General features: G+C 41.1%; 1 protein-coding gene across 1 annotated transcript in view; it reads left to right on the plus strand.

Moving 5' to 3' along the window:
* Positions 1-501: 501 nt before the first annotated feature.
* The window catches only part of gpt (glutamic--pyruvic transaminase), a gene marked incomplete at its 5' end in the record, with an annotated part of 30,498 nt that continues 17,407 nt past the window's right edge, over positions 502-13,592 (plus strand). Inside the window, 2 exon segments of the mRNA XM_084328111.1 lie at positions 502-514; positions 517-638. Of these exon segments, the coding sequence (XP_084184237.1) occupies positions 502-514; positions 517-638 (135 nt within the window).

The following is a 13,592-nucleotide window of genomic DNA, read 5'->3' on the forward strand; positions in this document are numbered from 1 at the left end:
GAAAGAACCCACAAAGGGAGGAGGGTCATATGTGAAGAATGTTACCATGTGCATGCATGAGGCATCCAGTTCACATTGAAAGTCGCTATCCAGGCCAGTAGTAGCGTGACATCAGTCTGCAACAGAGGGGTCTCATCATTTGTCGCCTGCTATCATAAGGTCCAAAGGTCTGTAGTTTTAGAAGTTTGCTGGTTGCACAACGGACCCTCTGGTGTATCATCGAATGCGAAGGCGGTCGCCGCGTAGTGCAGACAGCCACCAGATTCAAAACATATAGTTGTAATAAGAGACGTTGTAAAATGTCAGCTACACGGATACACATTCTACCGTCTAGGGTGCGTCTGTTAACCGGGGGCGGAATGACTCGGTCCTCTTCAGCAGTGGGCAGCACCCCGGTTCGGGCGTCCCCCGCTCAATGATTCCATCTCCGCTGTCCCGCTTCTCTCCCCTGGCAGAGCCCTTTCGGGACTCAGGGCGACGCCGCGTGTACTCGCCCAGGACATGTCGGAGAACGGAGTGTCCCCCCGGGCAAGGTGTTGACCATCGACACCATGAACCCCACAGTGAAGAAGGTTGAATACGCCGTGCGTGGCCCCATTGTGCAGCGCGCCATGCAGATTGAGAAGGAGCTGAAAGAGGTATGTGTATGTAGTATGTACTGTAGTGAATGAATGAAATGAATGAAAACTTTATTTAACAGATTGCAGAATGGGTACAATACAGTACGGCTCAATACATACAATTGTTAAGGGGATGCAGACCTGAGAAAGACGTTTGTCTTGTTTCCATCAGGGTCCCCCATTTTCAATTCATATAGACATATATGACATACATGACATACAGATAGTCAGTACTGCTACATCTATACATTTAGTACCACCATAGATCTCTGCTTTGCCTCATATAGGCTACTGTTTATATCTTTATCTGATCTCATTCGTACTTCTAATCTGTATTGTGCTTTAATGCATTTTGTAGCCTGCAGTAATGGATCAGGTAAATACAGTGCATGTGTCACTGTCTCTTGCGTTGCATCAGTCGGCCAGTGTGCTGTAAAAGGTCTGTCACAGACTCACAGTGCCACATAAATAATCTAGCTCAGTTTAGAAGTCTTTCTATTCTAGGCTGAAGACTGAAGAACAATGCACAGGGGGGAAATATATAAACAACCCCTAGGTCTTGCCAAAAGAAGGCTAAATTAATCAGTTGTCTCTGTATAAAGTTCTCTGGGGTCTTTCAATGTTGGCAGGCTGATCTGTCCAACTCTCATGATAACGTAGATAGAGAGATGACAGCCTGCATATTCATTCGTCTTCATGGGCTGGTACAACAAAAGTGAATGACTTAAACTTTTAAACGCCCCATCATTTTACCTGTTTTATTTGAAGTAAGTACCAAAAACAACGTCAATATAGTTTTACATCTCCTCTCTGGGGCTCTACCAGGCTGTTTTTGTTTTGCTTCTGTCTTTACAGCTCATTAATATTATACCTTGACGTTTTCTTCTGTCGTAGCTTTTCTAGCTCTGACTGCTGTTTTATTCCGCATACACACAGTTGCGGTGGGCTGTGCCGAGGGCCGGACATATGCAACAAGTGTGTAGTTGTGACATAACAAACTTACAGAAGTCCATACCTCTTTTTAAAGGCACAGTTTCTGAATACGGGCTGTGTGCAATTCTCCATGGACTGAGCATTTCAATTTTAGATACTTTCACAGTATTTATAAAGCGCCTAGACCTGCTTTATAATCCTGGTTATTAAACACAATTACTCATTGGTTTGAGAACATAATATGACGACGACTGAATTAGTTTTACCTTTGTTCTTGACCGAAGGCTGCCTTTCTGTCATCTTGGGGGGGGGGGGGGGGGGGTGCACCGGTGTGAAGGAAGAGTATGCTGCATTTACAACACTAAACAAAATGAGAGCAACACGGAATAATAACACAATAATAGCTTTGTCTCGATTCTCTTGTTTTCATGATCGCGGGAAGCCAAAATTGAAATTGAAACTCGATGAATTGCCCAGGCCTACTTTGTAATCAAAAAAGGAAATGCAAATCTCCCTTTCTACAATATGGGACCTTTTGAAAGCTGAAATGTTCATTGTTCATTGGCTAACCAAGAACAGCTTTTCCCCCCTGTCCCATATGAAGCCACTGTGTGTTTCTCATTAGCTCTATAATTGAGAACTCTTCCTTGTCATGTGCTTCTCATTTCTGTCTGCACATTCACCCACTGCAGGACATCTGCTTACACAACCTCATGTCAAAGTCCACTGGTGAGGCAGTCAGAGCTGCATACAGCTGGATACTCTGCAGCTACATTTTCAGGCTTGTTTGTAGAGTCTCTTCTTTCTTCCATAGGTTTTTCAGTCTATGTCTAATTTGAGGCCAAAGGGGGAAAACATAGAATCTGGTTGGACAAAAAAGGTTGTATTTGAATACTGTCCTAATGCTTACTCAACTAAGACACATCAATATCCTGATGTACTACCATATCCACAACCCCCCACTAGTGTTGTCAAAAATATCGAAGTATCGATACATATCGATACTGAATATTTAAAATGGTTTCGATACTCATTTCCCGAAAAACCGATACTTTCTGCAGTATCGGTACCAGCTGGCGAGTGTTCTACCGCAAGTTGTTGACACGCTGTTCAGAGCACGCTTGCCCCTCCGGCTCCTCCAGCCCTCCCCCTCACAGAGCCGACAAACATTTTAGCTGAAGATGGCAAATGCAGAGCATCCGGCATCCGCAACTTGTGCTTGTGGATAAAGAAAACAGCAGAAGTGCTGTTTGGAGGTACTTCGGGTTTAAAGTAAACCACGAAGGACAAGCTAAAGAAGATGCCCCAATGCTATTTGCAAGCAGTGTTACAGATCAGTGCCAACGCGGATCTCCATAAAGAAATGAGAGGTTCGTGACAGCTGCTCTTTCAACGTCACTGTGACTGAAGCATTAAACCATTAACTCTAGTTTAATACATGATACGTTGTCTACTGATTGCGCATAATATCAACAGCTGATAAGTTGTTAGTAACGTTACAGGCAGCTATCAGCTAACGTTAGCTACTCCTAGCCGTTAGCTCCCTTAGCTTAGCTGGCTACTTTTATAATTACTGCATGGAAACGGAGTAACGTTAACGTTTAAACGTTATGTCGAGGTCATACAATACTACAGTCGACATAAGGTTAACGTTACCCCGTTTCCATGAAGTGTTTAAATAGCAGCAATCTTGTTGAAAATGTAACGTTACTAAAATGCTCCGAGCATAGCCTCTCTCTCTACCTCTCTCTCTCTCTCTCTCTCTCTCTCTCTCTCTCTCTCTCTCTCTCTCTCTCTCTCTCTCTCTCGTTATCTTTAAATACAAATCGAAACAGTTCAGTTTGTCAGGTACATGCAACACAGATTACAGTGTTTACATTTGTCTGCTTGAGAAAATACCATGTTCTGCATCTGCAATAAAAATGATTGAAGTGAGATGAACAGTTATTTTTAAATGTGTGATCTAAAGATAAACAAAGGGTTTTAAAAGTGTTATATTTATCTTCTCTTATAGTACCAGAGAGAAGCTGAGGAAAATCAACCAGCAACAAAAGCTAAATTTGTTTATAAAAAAAAATATATATATTTTTTTTGGTATCGATACTTTTCAAGGTATCGTATCGAAGTCGAAATTCCAGTATCGTGACAACACTACCCCCCACTCTCTTTCTCTTTCATTCTCTCTCTCACCCCCCCCCCCCACTCTCTCTCTCTCTCTCTCTTTCTCTCTCTCTCTCTCTCTCTCTCTCTCTCTCTCTCTCTCTCTCTCTCTCTCTCTCTCTCTCTCTCTCTCTCTCTAACTCTTTTATCAGTTATTCCCAGAGAGATTCTGAGAATGAGGTGAAAGTCCATAGTCTGCCTTGTTTTTATGAGACTTCCCACGGTCTGACATCCCAAAGATGTTCTGTACAGAGTACAGACCCTGTCGCCATGTGGTATAAAGCCTCACTTCAGAGTCAGACAGTATCCATTACCTGTGCCGTCTGTTATCTTACAGTCAATGGTCCACTCATGAGTCAAGTGATTGCCAGATTGATGGCATTATATATTTTTTGACAGTTGCTGCTTTCTAGTTGCTGGGAACTGAACACACAAACGCGCACAAAACCCACAAGTGTTCAATGGTTATAGAGGTGCTTCTTCCACAGTATTTGTAAATATTGTTTTGTCACATCAAGTAGCCATGGGTTTAACTGGTTAAATATCTTTAAACACAGCATTAAAGATATTAAGTATATCTCTGACATACTTGCTCTGTAGATGAAGCTCCTTGGTGCCTTTTTGTTATTACCTCTCCTTCCTTGCTTGGTCTAAATTGTTGTCATGGAAACTGGCGCTTAGTGTACTGAGTTCCGTCTGGTGTGGAAATTGCACTCTCTTGAGTGCTTTATCCAGGAAGGGGGACACACCAGGTGACCTTTACCAGATGGTCTTCTGGCACCAAAGCCTTTCTCCTCTCTTTGCTCTGCTCCACAGTCAATCACCTCTCAGCTGATCGGGAGCTTGGAATATTTTGCCCCCTTGGTTATTCAAGCATTTTATAACACATTATCACATTATGTCCAAAAAGTACTAAGTACAAAATGGCATCTGTGTCAGTGGAGGTTATTCCATGACAACACTTGAAACACAAATTCACTCATAATTCATAATTATTATTAATTTACATATATATATATATATATAAATTATTATTATTATTATTATTTTTTTTAATTAGAAATGTTTTCCTCTATAAAAAAAAATGCCAGTGAATTTTTTTTTCTTTAAAAAATGGCCAAAAGTGACAGCTTTGAGCTCTCTGATCAGGCCTGTAGTCAGTAATGGCTAGCTGTCAATCACTCAAGTGCAACTTTCCCTGCACGGGTTGATCTTTTTATTCTATTATCCAATCAAAATAGGCTATTTGAGTCATCTCTTGACTTGACTTGACTAAGCCCTGCCCGTGCAACTTGGCGCACGCTACTCACGAACGCGGGTTGAATGATTGACAGCCCTCGACGGTCTGAGGCTCAATCAGAGAGGAGCTGCGAGACATGGCACATAGACCGCTGCACTTCCGCGTTACATGGAGCTCGTGAGGAGGAGGGGGGCGGGGGGACGAGAGCAGAGCGAGTAACAAGACGCTTTAGGGAAGTGAGGAAGGAAGGAATGTTTATGATTCCCAAGATGTGATGAGGAGATATCAATAGACAGAGAAGGAAAGAAGGAAGCTGCAATATTAAATGGAAGATGAGATCGGTCACTGCTTTGGCTGTTGTGTGGTGAGTGCATTTAAAATATATATATATATATATATTTTACAGTGATTATGATTATTCATTGGCCCGATGTGGCCTTGCGTGTGTAATAATAAGGTAGCCCAAGGACCACATGAGTCGCGGCAAGCCTTGCTAGCGTTTCTAATCAAATATTAATATCGCCGCGGGGAGGGGGGGGGCATAATCCCACGGGACAATGGGATTGACCGATATGTTTACCAATATTCCAATGTACAGTTTTGCTGTACCATTGACTCAGAATGGTCTGTTTTATTGAAATCGTCACAGCAGTATAGTTTGTTTATACTTCAGAAGTCATTGGCCCGCTGTGGCCTTGCGTGTGTAATAATAAGGTAACCCAAGGACCACATGAGTCGCGGCAAGCCTTGCTTGCATTTCTAATCAAATATTAATATCGCCGCGGGGAGGGGGGGGGGGGGGGGCATAATCCCACGTGACAATGGGATTGACCGATATGTTTACCAATATTCCAATGTACAGTTTTGCTGTACCATTGACTCAGAATGGTCTGTTTCATTGAAATCGTCACAGCAGTATAGTTTGTTTATACTTCAGAAGTATGATATCTAAACATGGTCCCCAAAATGAGTGGAAGCGAATGAGGAGCCTGACACCTGCTGGGAGGAATGGGGGTGTTGCAGCGTTGGGGATGTTTAAAAAATATTATTTAATATATAATATAATAATTTTGTGCTTCACCAAGAAATTTTGTCAGCAGCCGCCACTGATCTGTGTGTATTCACTTAGGTAAACATACCTAACTCAATGTATACTTTAGCCTTGTATCTGCCCAATACTGATACTCTACTTTAGCCTTGTATCTGCCCAATACTGATACTCTACTTTAGCCTGGTATCTGCCCAATACTGATATTCTACTTTAGCCTGGTATCTGCCCAATACTGATATTCTACTTTAGCCTGGTATCTGCCCAATACTGATACTCTACTTTAGCCTGGTATCTGCCCAATACTGACTTACAAGTTCTGTACAACAGATCAGCAGGAAGGGTACAACTCTTTCAGCTAAGTTAGAGTGCAAGTTTCAGGTTGAAACTTAGGTGATGGAGTCTTGAGTGCATAGTAATGAAGACATATTAGCATAATAGGTAGTAATATAGGCAAGGATGATTATTTAGTAGCAAAGTGCATGATAGTAAAAGGTAATTTTTATATATTTCTTCAGATATTGATTGAAGAAGTGTGTTTTTAGAAGTGTTTTTAGCCAGCCATTCAGCCAGCAGGCCACAAATACACGCACCCGACACCGATATGACTACAATGTTCACAGCTTGTTCTATAGGGACCAAAGAGCCTTCAACGCATAGAGCACTGAGCCGCTGTCATTAGTGCCAAAAGGATTGTATAGTGGCAATGGCAAATAGGATTCATTATGAATCATAGGAAGGATCACTCAACCTCGTCTTCCCTGATCAAATTGATTTCCATTGGGTTCCATTCAACTGGGTTCTTCCTCCCTGAGGATGCTACTTACATTTTGAAATGAGATAATGAAGAATGGTAAAGTTTGTTTAGCTACTACTGTTACTCTGTCTCAAAATTCACCTCTGCACTAGATTTCAGCACGTTGCACACAGCTGCCTATAAAGTTGTTCTGCAATATCACACAGCTGTTATGTACAGTATGTGTAGAGTTGATTGTCTTCTATTGGTTTTCCCACTGATTACCAAATCTCTGCGTTTGTGGCCCTCAGGAGTATTTCAGGTTCCACAGGACAAGGCTCTGTCTGGGGAGTACCTGCCTTTTCAAACAACAATGTGACTGGGGTTAGGTTACTTCGGGAAATCAGGTCACAAAGCTTACATTCCCTTGCTTGCTTTTGTTTGAGAGACTGGCAAAGACACACACACACACACACACACACACACACACACACACACACACACACACACACACACACACACACACACTCTGCCGATCCTTCTCATCTACTTATTTCCTCTTACAGAGACGTTTTTAGAGAAGAAGATCTTTGGCTCTTCAGTTGTATGTTATTGCCTTGTACCAGAGATGTCTTAACGTCACCAATAACATGTTCTCCCAAACAGGAAACACACACAGTCCACTTGAAAAGCAAACTCGGGGCAAGTCCTCTAATAAATCCTGGACAGTTGGATAGTCGTGTTGTGTCCTTTGTTCTGTGCTAACGAGCGGCTGAGCCTGATGATGAATAGGAAGCTTGTGGATGAGATGCTTTCTGAAGCCTGAAGGGGGTCTCCATGGTAACAGACGGAACTGGGTGGTTGTTGTCAGATTCTTTCCATACACTCTGACCTCACAGAGGACCTCGTACAAACGTACAAAACCTTGTCATTCTGCAATCTGTTCTGAGTTTGATATCCGTTTTCAAGGGTTTTTAAATATATTGATCTTAAATCTTAATGTTGGGGTCCCGAATTCCCGCAGAGCTCTGTTGACTAAGAGCACTAACATTTAGCACATGAATCTAGGGACTCTAGAGTCAAAACAATGGGATAAGGTATTTTATTTAGTTGCCAGGCGACATTCTGGACTCTGGACTTATGGATTAGGAAATTCTTCAGCCTCTATTATGATCCAGTATTATTTCAGTAAAGTAGCTTATGCATTATAACTGAGTAATAATGAGCACTGCCTAAGATTTATATTAGCGCTCACTTTCATACTCATTCTTTTGGTGTTTTTGTTTGCTAGTCTTCATGCGTGATACAGGACAATATGTAAAAGAAAATAAGACATTGCAGTGTTTGGTCCAGATCTGTTTGTCATAAAAGTTCCTGAGTGGGAGGATCCCTGGACCGAGGGGTGTCATTCACTCTGCACCACGTGATTGGCTGAGGCTGAGAAACACCTCTGCTGGTGTGGCCAATGAGAGGAGGAGATTTTTGGAGGTTTTGGATTGGCTCGGACAAAAATGTTGGCCTCTGGTTAGTACAAACAGATGCGGTTTGGATTCCTGCAGGGTTTCATTGTGTTCCACGTATGGCCTTTCACTCGCCACAGTCATGCTGTTTCGAACATCTGTTGTGACTGTGTGTGTGTGTGTGTGTGTGCGCGTGTGCACCTGTGTGTCTAATCTATATGTAAATGCGTGTGTGTGTGCGCAAGAGTGCTTGTCAGCCAGACTGCTTCCACAGTTCATGGACACGATTATTTGTCCTCTGTAGATAATCAGCTGCTTGTGAGGTTTTATCTCAGAAAGGATGTAGAAAAGGAAGGAGAGGCTTTAAAAAGAAATCACCACACATAGTTAGGGGTGGGAATCACCTGAGGCCTCACGATACGATACTATGACGATACTTGAGTCACGATACGATAGTATTGCGATACTAAATATATTGCGATATGCTGAGTATTGCGATACTAATATTGCGATATATTGCGATTTATTACCTTTTTCCAACTGCAAAGTAAAACTTTGTCAACATGTTTTATCTAATAAAATAAAGTTCAGTCTGTTCATCTCACTTCAATAATTTTTATTGCAGAACATGGTATTTTCTCAAGCAGACAGATGTCAACACTGTGTTGCATGTACCTGACAAACTGAACTGTTTGTATTACAGTCATATTCCAACTTAACTGAATGCACATGTGTGTGTGGACTACTGTACTATTACAGGTATTGAAATTAACAATGCAACTTCCTTATACAAATAAATATATACAACAATTCTTAATTTTTTTTGGTATTTTTTATGAATAATTAAATATCGATACTTGGCGTCCCTGTATCGATACAGTATCGCCACGCAAAGTATCGCGATACTACTACGTATTGATTTTTTCCCCCACCCCTACATACAGTATCAGAATAACTTCACTCGCCAATGTAGGAATACACTGGAATTTGACGTGTTCATCAGCGCAAGGACATGTCATACAGTACAACAATTTCTGTTTGATGGGTTAGTTATTTTAACCCAGTCAGTTAATGTCTGCTTCACTGTCATAAATCCTCAGTCATAAACTAAAGGTTAAGTGAGGCGAGATGTCTCTGTCATATCTGTGTCTGGTGTGTCACAAGGTCTGAGTTATCTCACAAACCTTTTACATAAGACATTTAGCGTAAAACTAGGCCTACTTTTCGGACTCAAAAGGTCAAAGGAAGAAAAAAAAGTTCCATTATAACATGTGTCTTTCCCCCACTATAATGGTGCAAAATAAATCACTGGATAATAATTGTGAAACCATGATAATTACCACAATATAATCGTACGATAATTGTCATCAACCCTAGATCTCACTAATGTGTCTCTATATTTTTGTATAATTCTTTTCTCATGGTTTCTTATTCTGGAATAATGTTGCCATGACCTGCTACTTAAAGAAAGGGGAGCACTTAATGTAGAGCAGATGCTTGTTTGCATAAAATGTTGCAAAGTAATTTCTGTTGGCGAAGAATTGTGTGTGTGTGTGTGTGAGAGTGAGTGTATGTGAGGGAGAGAGAAGCTGACTCCACACATTTCTAACTATATGCTCTTGTTGTTAGTACTTTATATATATTGTGTCACAGCCTCGATGCACAGATTTATCTATTGTCATTATTATCCATGGCATATACTCTCTTTGTCTTATGGTTAAGTGTTATAATCCCATTGAATGATTTTGATTATTCTTGTTTAGAAATTTACTGCCGTTGTACTTGTGTGATGCGTGCATGATGAATAAAGACTTCACTTAGAACTAGGGTTTAGTACAGTTCACAATTGAACCGATACCGGTACCCAGTGATGCAGTGGTGGTCCCACTCGGTACCACGCCGTCCTAGCAGTTTTTTCTGAGCAGAAGTATGCGCACCGACGTGCACGCGCGGGCACACAAAAATGCGTTCACAATTTTCACTGGACTCGTCGCGCCGTGCGCCAAGTACCCGGCACTTATCTATCACCTAGACTTTGCATAATAATAGGATACCGATAGGCTAGCATAACAAAGAACGAGAAGAGCCAAACCAAAATACAAGCCCTGCGGGTTTGCTTGATCTGTGGAACCTCTCACTATGTGACAAATGGTCCCGACTGGAAGGATGAGGCATTAAGTTGTGCTTCAGAAGGAAACTGTCCTTCTGTAAACTAAGTTACATTGTTAATTTAGTTTGTATCTACTTTTCTAGTTTAAGTTAATTCAATTAAAGAAATTGTAACTACAATTACATTTAAAACATTGTTTGTTTTTCAACCATATCTGTTGACAATATAATTTCTTTATATATTGAAGGCTACATCCTGCTACCTTTTTCAGCTTCTCTATTTCAAGCCAATATTTACAAAAACTAAACTAAAACTAGTAATTTCCTATACAAACATGTTTCCTACTATTTATGCATAATAATCATCTGTTCTGTGCGCAAGCGAGGGAACATGTGTGCGCGTGGTGTCCAGGCAGTTCTGATATTACGACTGTATCCCTGCCGGTACCTGTCAATCGATACCGGTACCCAACAGTACCCTTTTCCGGTACTTTACTCTCTAAAAATGTAAACTACCTATCTCAGTTGTAAAAAAAAATTAAAAATTCCAAACTTAAAATGATCTATTATCATTATTATTTATTTAGAACAATTTGTTAATATATATATCAAGATTTTCAAGATTTCAAGAGGTTTATTTGTCACATGCATACCAGGGCGGCATACAGTGAAATGCAGGTGGTCATGCCCGCATCGATTGTGCAATAATACAATAATAAAATAGGCATACAAAAAACAGGTAATAAGAAGGCATAAGATGTGCATGATAACAATAGACTAAGGATTTGGATAGTATTTTTTTTTTTTATCATTCCGTTTGGGCTGTGGGCGGTGCTTTATGTCTGAAGTAGTTGATTGAAGGCTCCGTGTCCTCTGCGAAAGCATGCAATTGGTCCACTGATGGATACATCTTGATATTTGTCTAGTCTAGTGTGTTCATTAGATGGGTGAAATCCTCTTTCAGTGCCTTCAGTGTTTTCTTAGGCAGTTAGCCTCGCTGGTATGGGCGCCATTGGCGTTAGCCACGCTTCTACAGGGCTCTACGCTAACCTTTTTCACTAGGGGCACAGGTGCTCCTAAATGAAAAAAGTTAGGAGCACACAAAGAAATTTAGGAGCACCCAAAAATATTTAGGAGCACAGTGAAAATATTTCAAGTAAAAGATTTTTTTTTTTTTCTTTTTAATAAATGTATACCGTATTTGTACTGTGCGTGCATGTGTGTAAATTAGCTCTTGCTACAACCCTGCATGTTTACATTTTGTATTTTGTACTTGATGTTCATTAACATGTGCTGTCCCTATCAAATAAACTATCAAATCAAACTACTGCTACAAAAGTAACAGTCACTTAACTTTAGCTTTTGCCCCTTTTAACATGCCTATGTTTTGGCTGTGTTGCTCTTCTAGAGAAATAATCCTTTCAGGGTTGCCTATTGAAATACTGTACACCTCCAGTACAGAAACATTGTTTATGAGTTTGCGTGTCAGGTAGACCATTGATTGACAGTCGAGTCTGCCAATTACGTCACACCGCTTGCACTCCGGCCGTCCGGCGCTGCAGCTAGACCCTATTGCCCACCTCTGCTGTTCATAACGCTAGCCAAGTTACACAGTGGGCCAGTTACTTTGGTGTAGGGGTGTAACAATGCATCGATCCTAAGGGGAAAATTCAACTGCATCGATTTGAAAATGTTAGAATCGATTATCGCAATTTGAATGTGTACACAGTGTTATGTTGTTATCATGTCCGTTACAGTCAACACAACGGCATACGCTACTGCATCAACGTTATGATTAACAAAGCAAGGCATTCGTTTTGTTGCATTAACGTTATATTACTATTGCTATCGCTAAATCTAGGTGTTCTAAAATATATTGCTATTGGTAAGACTAGAAGTTACATGTCTCGGGAAACTCGCATATCGCAATGGTGGCGTTTCAGGAAGTAAACAAGCCAAATGAGAGCTTCCGATTGGTCATTTGCTTTCTTTCTCATGAAACCAGTCACGTCACTCTACTGTGATTGGACCGTTGGCTTGAGTGCAATGTGGGACTTGTAGTTTTTTTAACGATCTCGCGGCGGAGGAAAAAAAAGACGAGAGGCTATAATCTGTACTCGCAAAGCGTGCGCGTAATTGATTTTTACGGTTCGCACACACATATTTTTAGGGGCATATGCGAGCAATTTGGTCGCACTGTAGAGCCCTTTTCTAGGCCTCTTTGCTTTTGGAAAGAATGGAAAAAAATAAATAAAAAATGTGTATTTTCTTTTTTGCATTCGATTAAGAGGTTGGCAGTCGACTACGGCTCCTTTCGATCAATTATTCGACTAATCGGGGTCAGCCCTAATATATATACACACGCATATCTTTAAATAAAACATTTTCTTTTGAATTACCGAAATGTGGCACCGGTGGATCTCACGTGAATCGGTACTCGGTAGTACCGATGTGATTTGGTCGATACCCTTAAAAGTACCGGAATCTGTACCCATCCCTACTTAGAACATGGACAGTATATGTATTACCAGCACCTGTGTGTACTTTCTTTTTTAAGAATATTTATATCAAACCATTTTTCAGTTCACTTTTGTATTTCCTACACTCATAGCCCCTTAGTTTGAAAGGTGGTCTTCAATTAACACATTGGTCGCCAAAATCGCTTTTCAGCGGTATTACCCGCCATGCGTTGACCGCCAACATCGCTGTACAGCGTTTTTGAGATCAATATTTCATTTTTTCGCCATGGCATTCATAATTCATCCACCCAACCCCCGATGCCCTAGCGGGAACCTAGATGGGACTGCAACGGCTCAATACCACCGCCTGGTGGATGGTCTGGCGAGTTACACTCTCGCAAAAACCGGAAGTGTCATCGGTGCATCGAGGAAATTCCTCCGGCAGTCACATCTCGCTACGGGACTCCTGACAGACACTATAGTACATATGGATCGCTTTCTAAACGTAATAATCGATATGATTTCGGCGTTTATTGCGCCATACAAACCAGAAATGGACCTAGGCGATCGGCGTCGAATAATTGGGATCTTACACCGCCAGTCTCATCGGCCCACGGTAAGAGAACAGTAACGTTATTTTCAGCCCGATTGTTTATTCATTTCACTGCAATGAACCATCTGATCAATATATCACCCATACTACATCAAGCCGTTACTGATGATCAAGGAATTATAAACGACCCCCCCCCCTTTCCTCCACGCATGATGAAGCATAATGTATACCGATCATATACATTTGAATTTTTTTATATAGCGTGTATGGGAAA

The sequence above is a fragment of the Notolepis coatsorum genome, assembly GCF_963971535.1.
Source record: "Notolepis coatsorum genome assembly, chromosome: 13".
Taxonomy (NCBI): Eukaryota; Metazoa; Chordata; class Actinopteri; order Aulopiformes; family Paralepididae; genus Notolepis; species Notolepis coatsorum.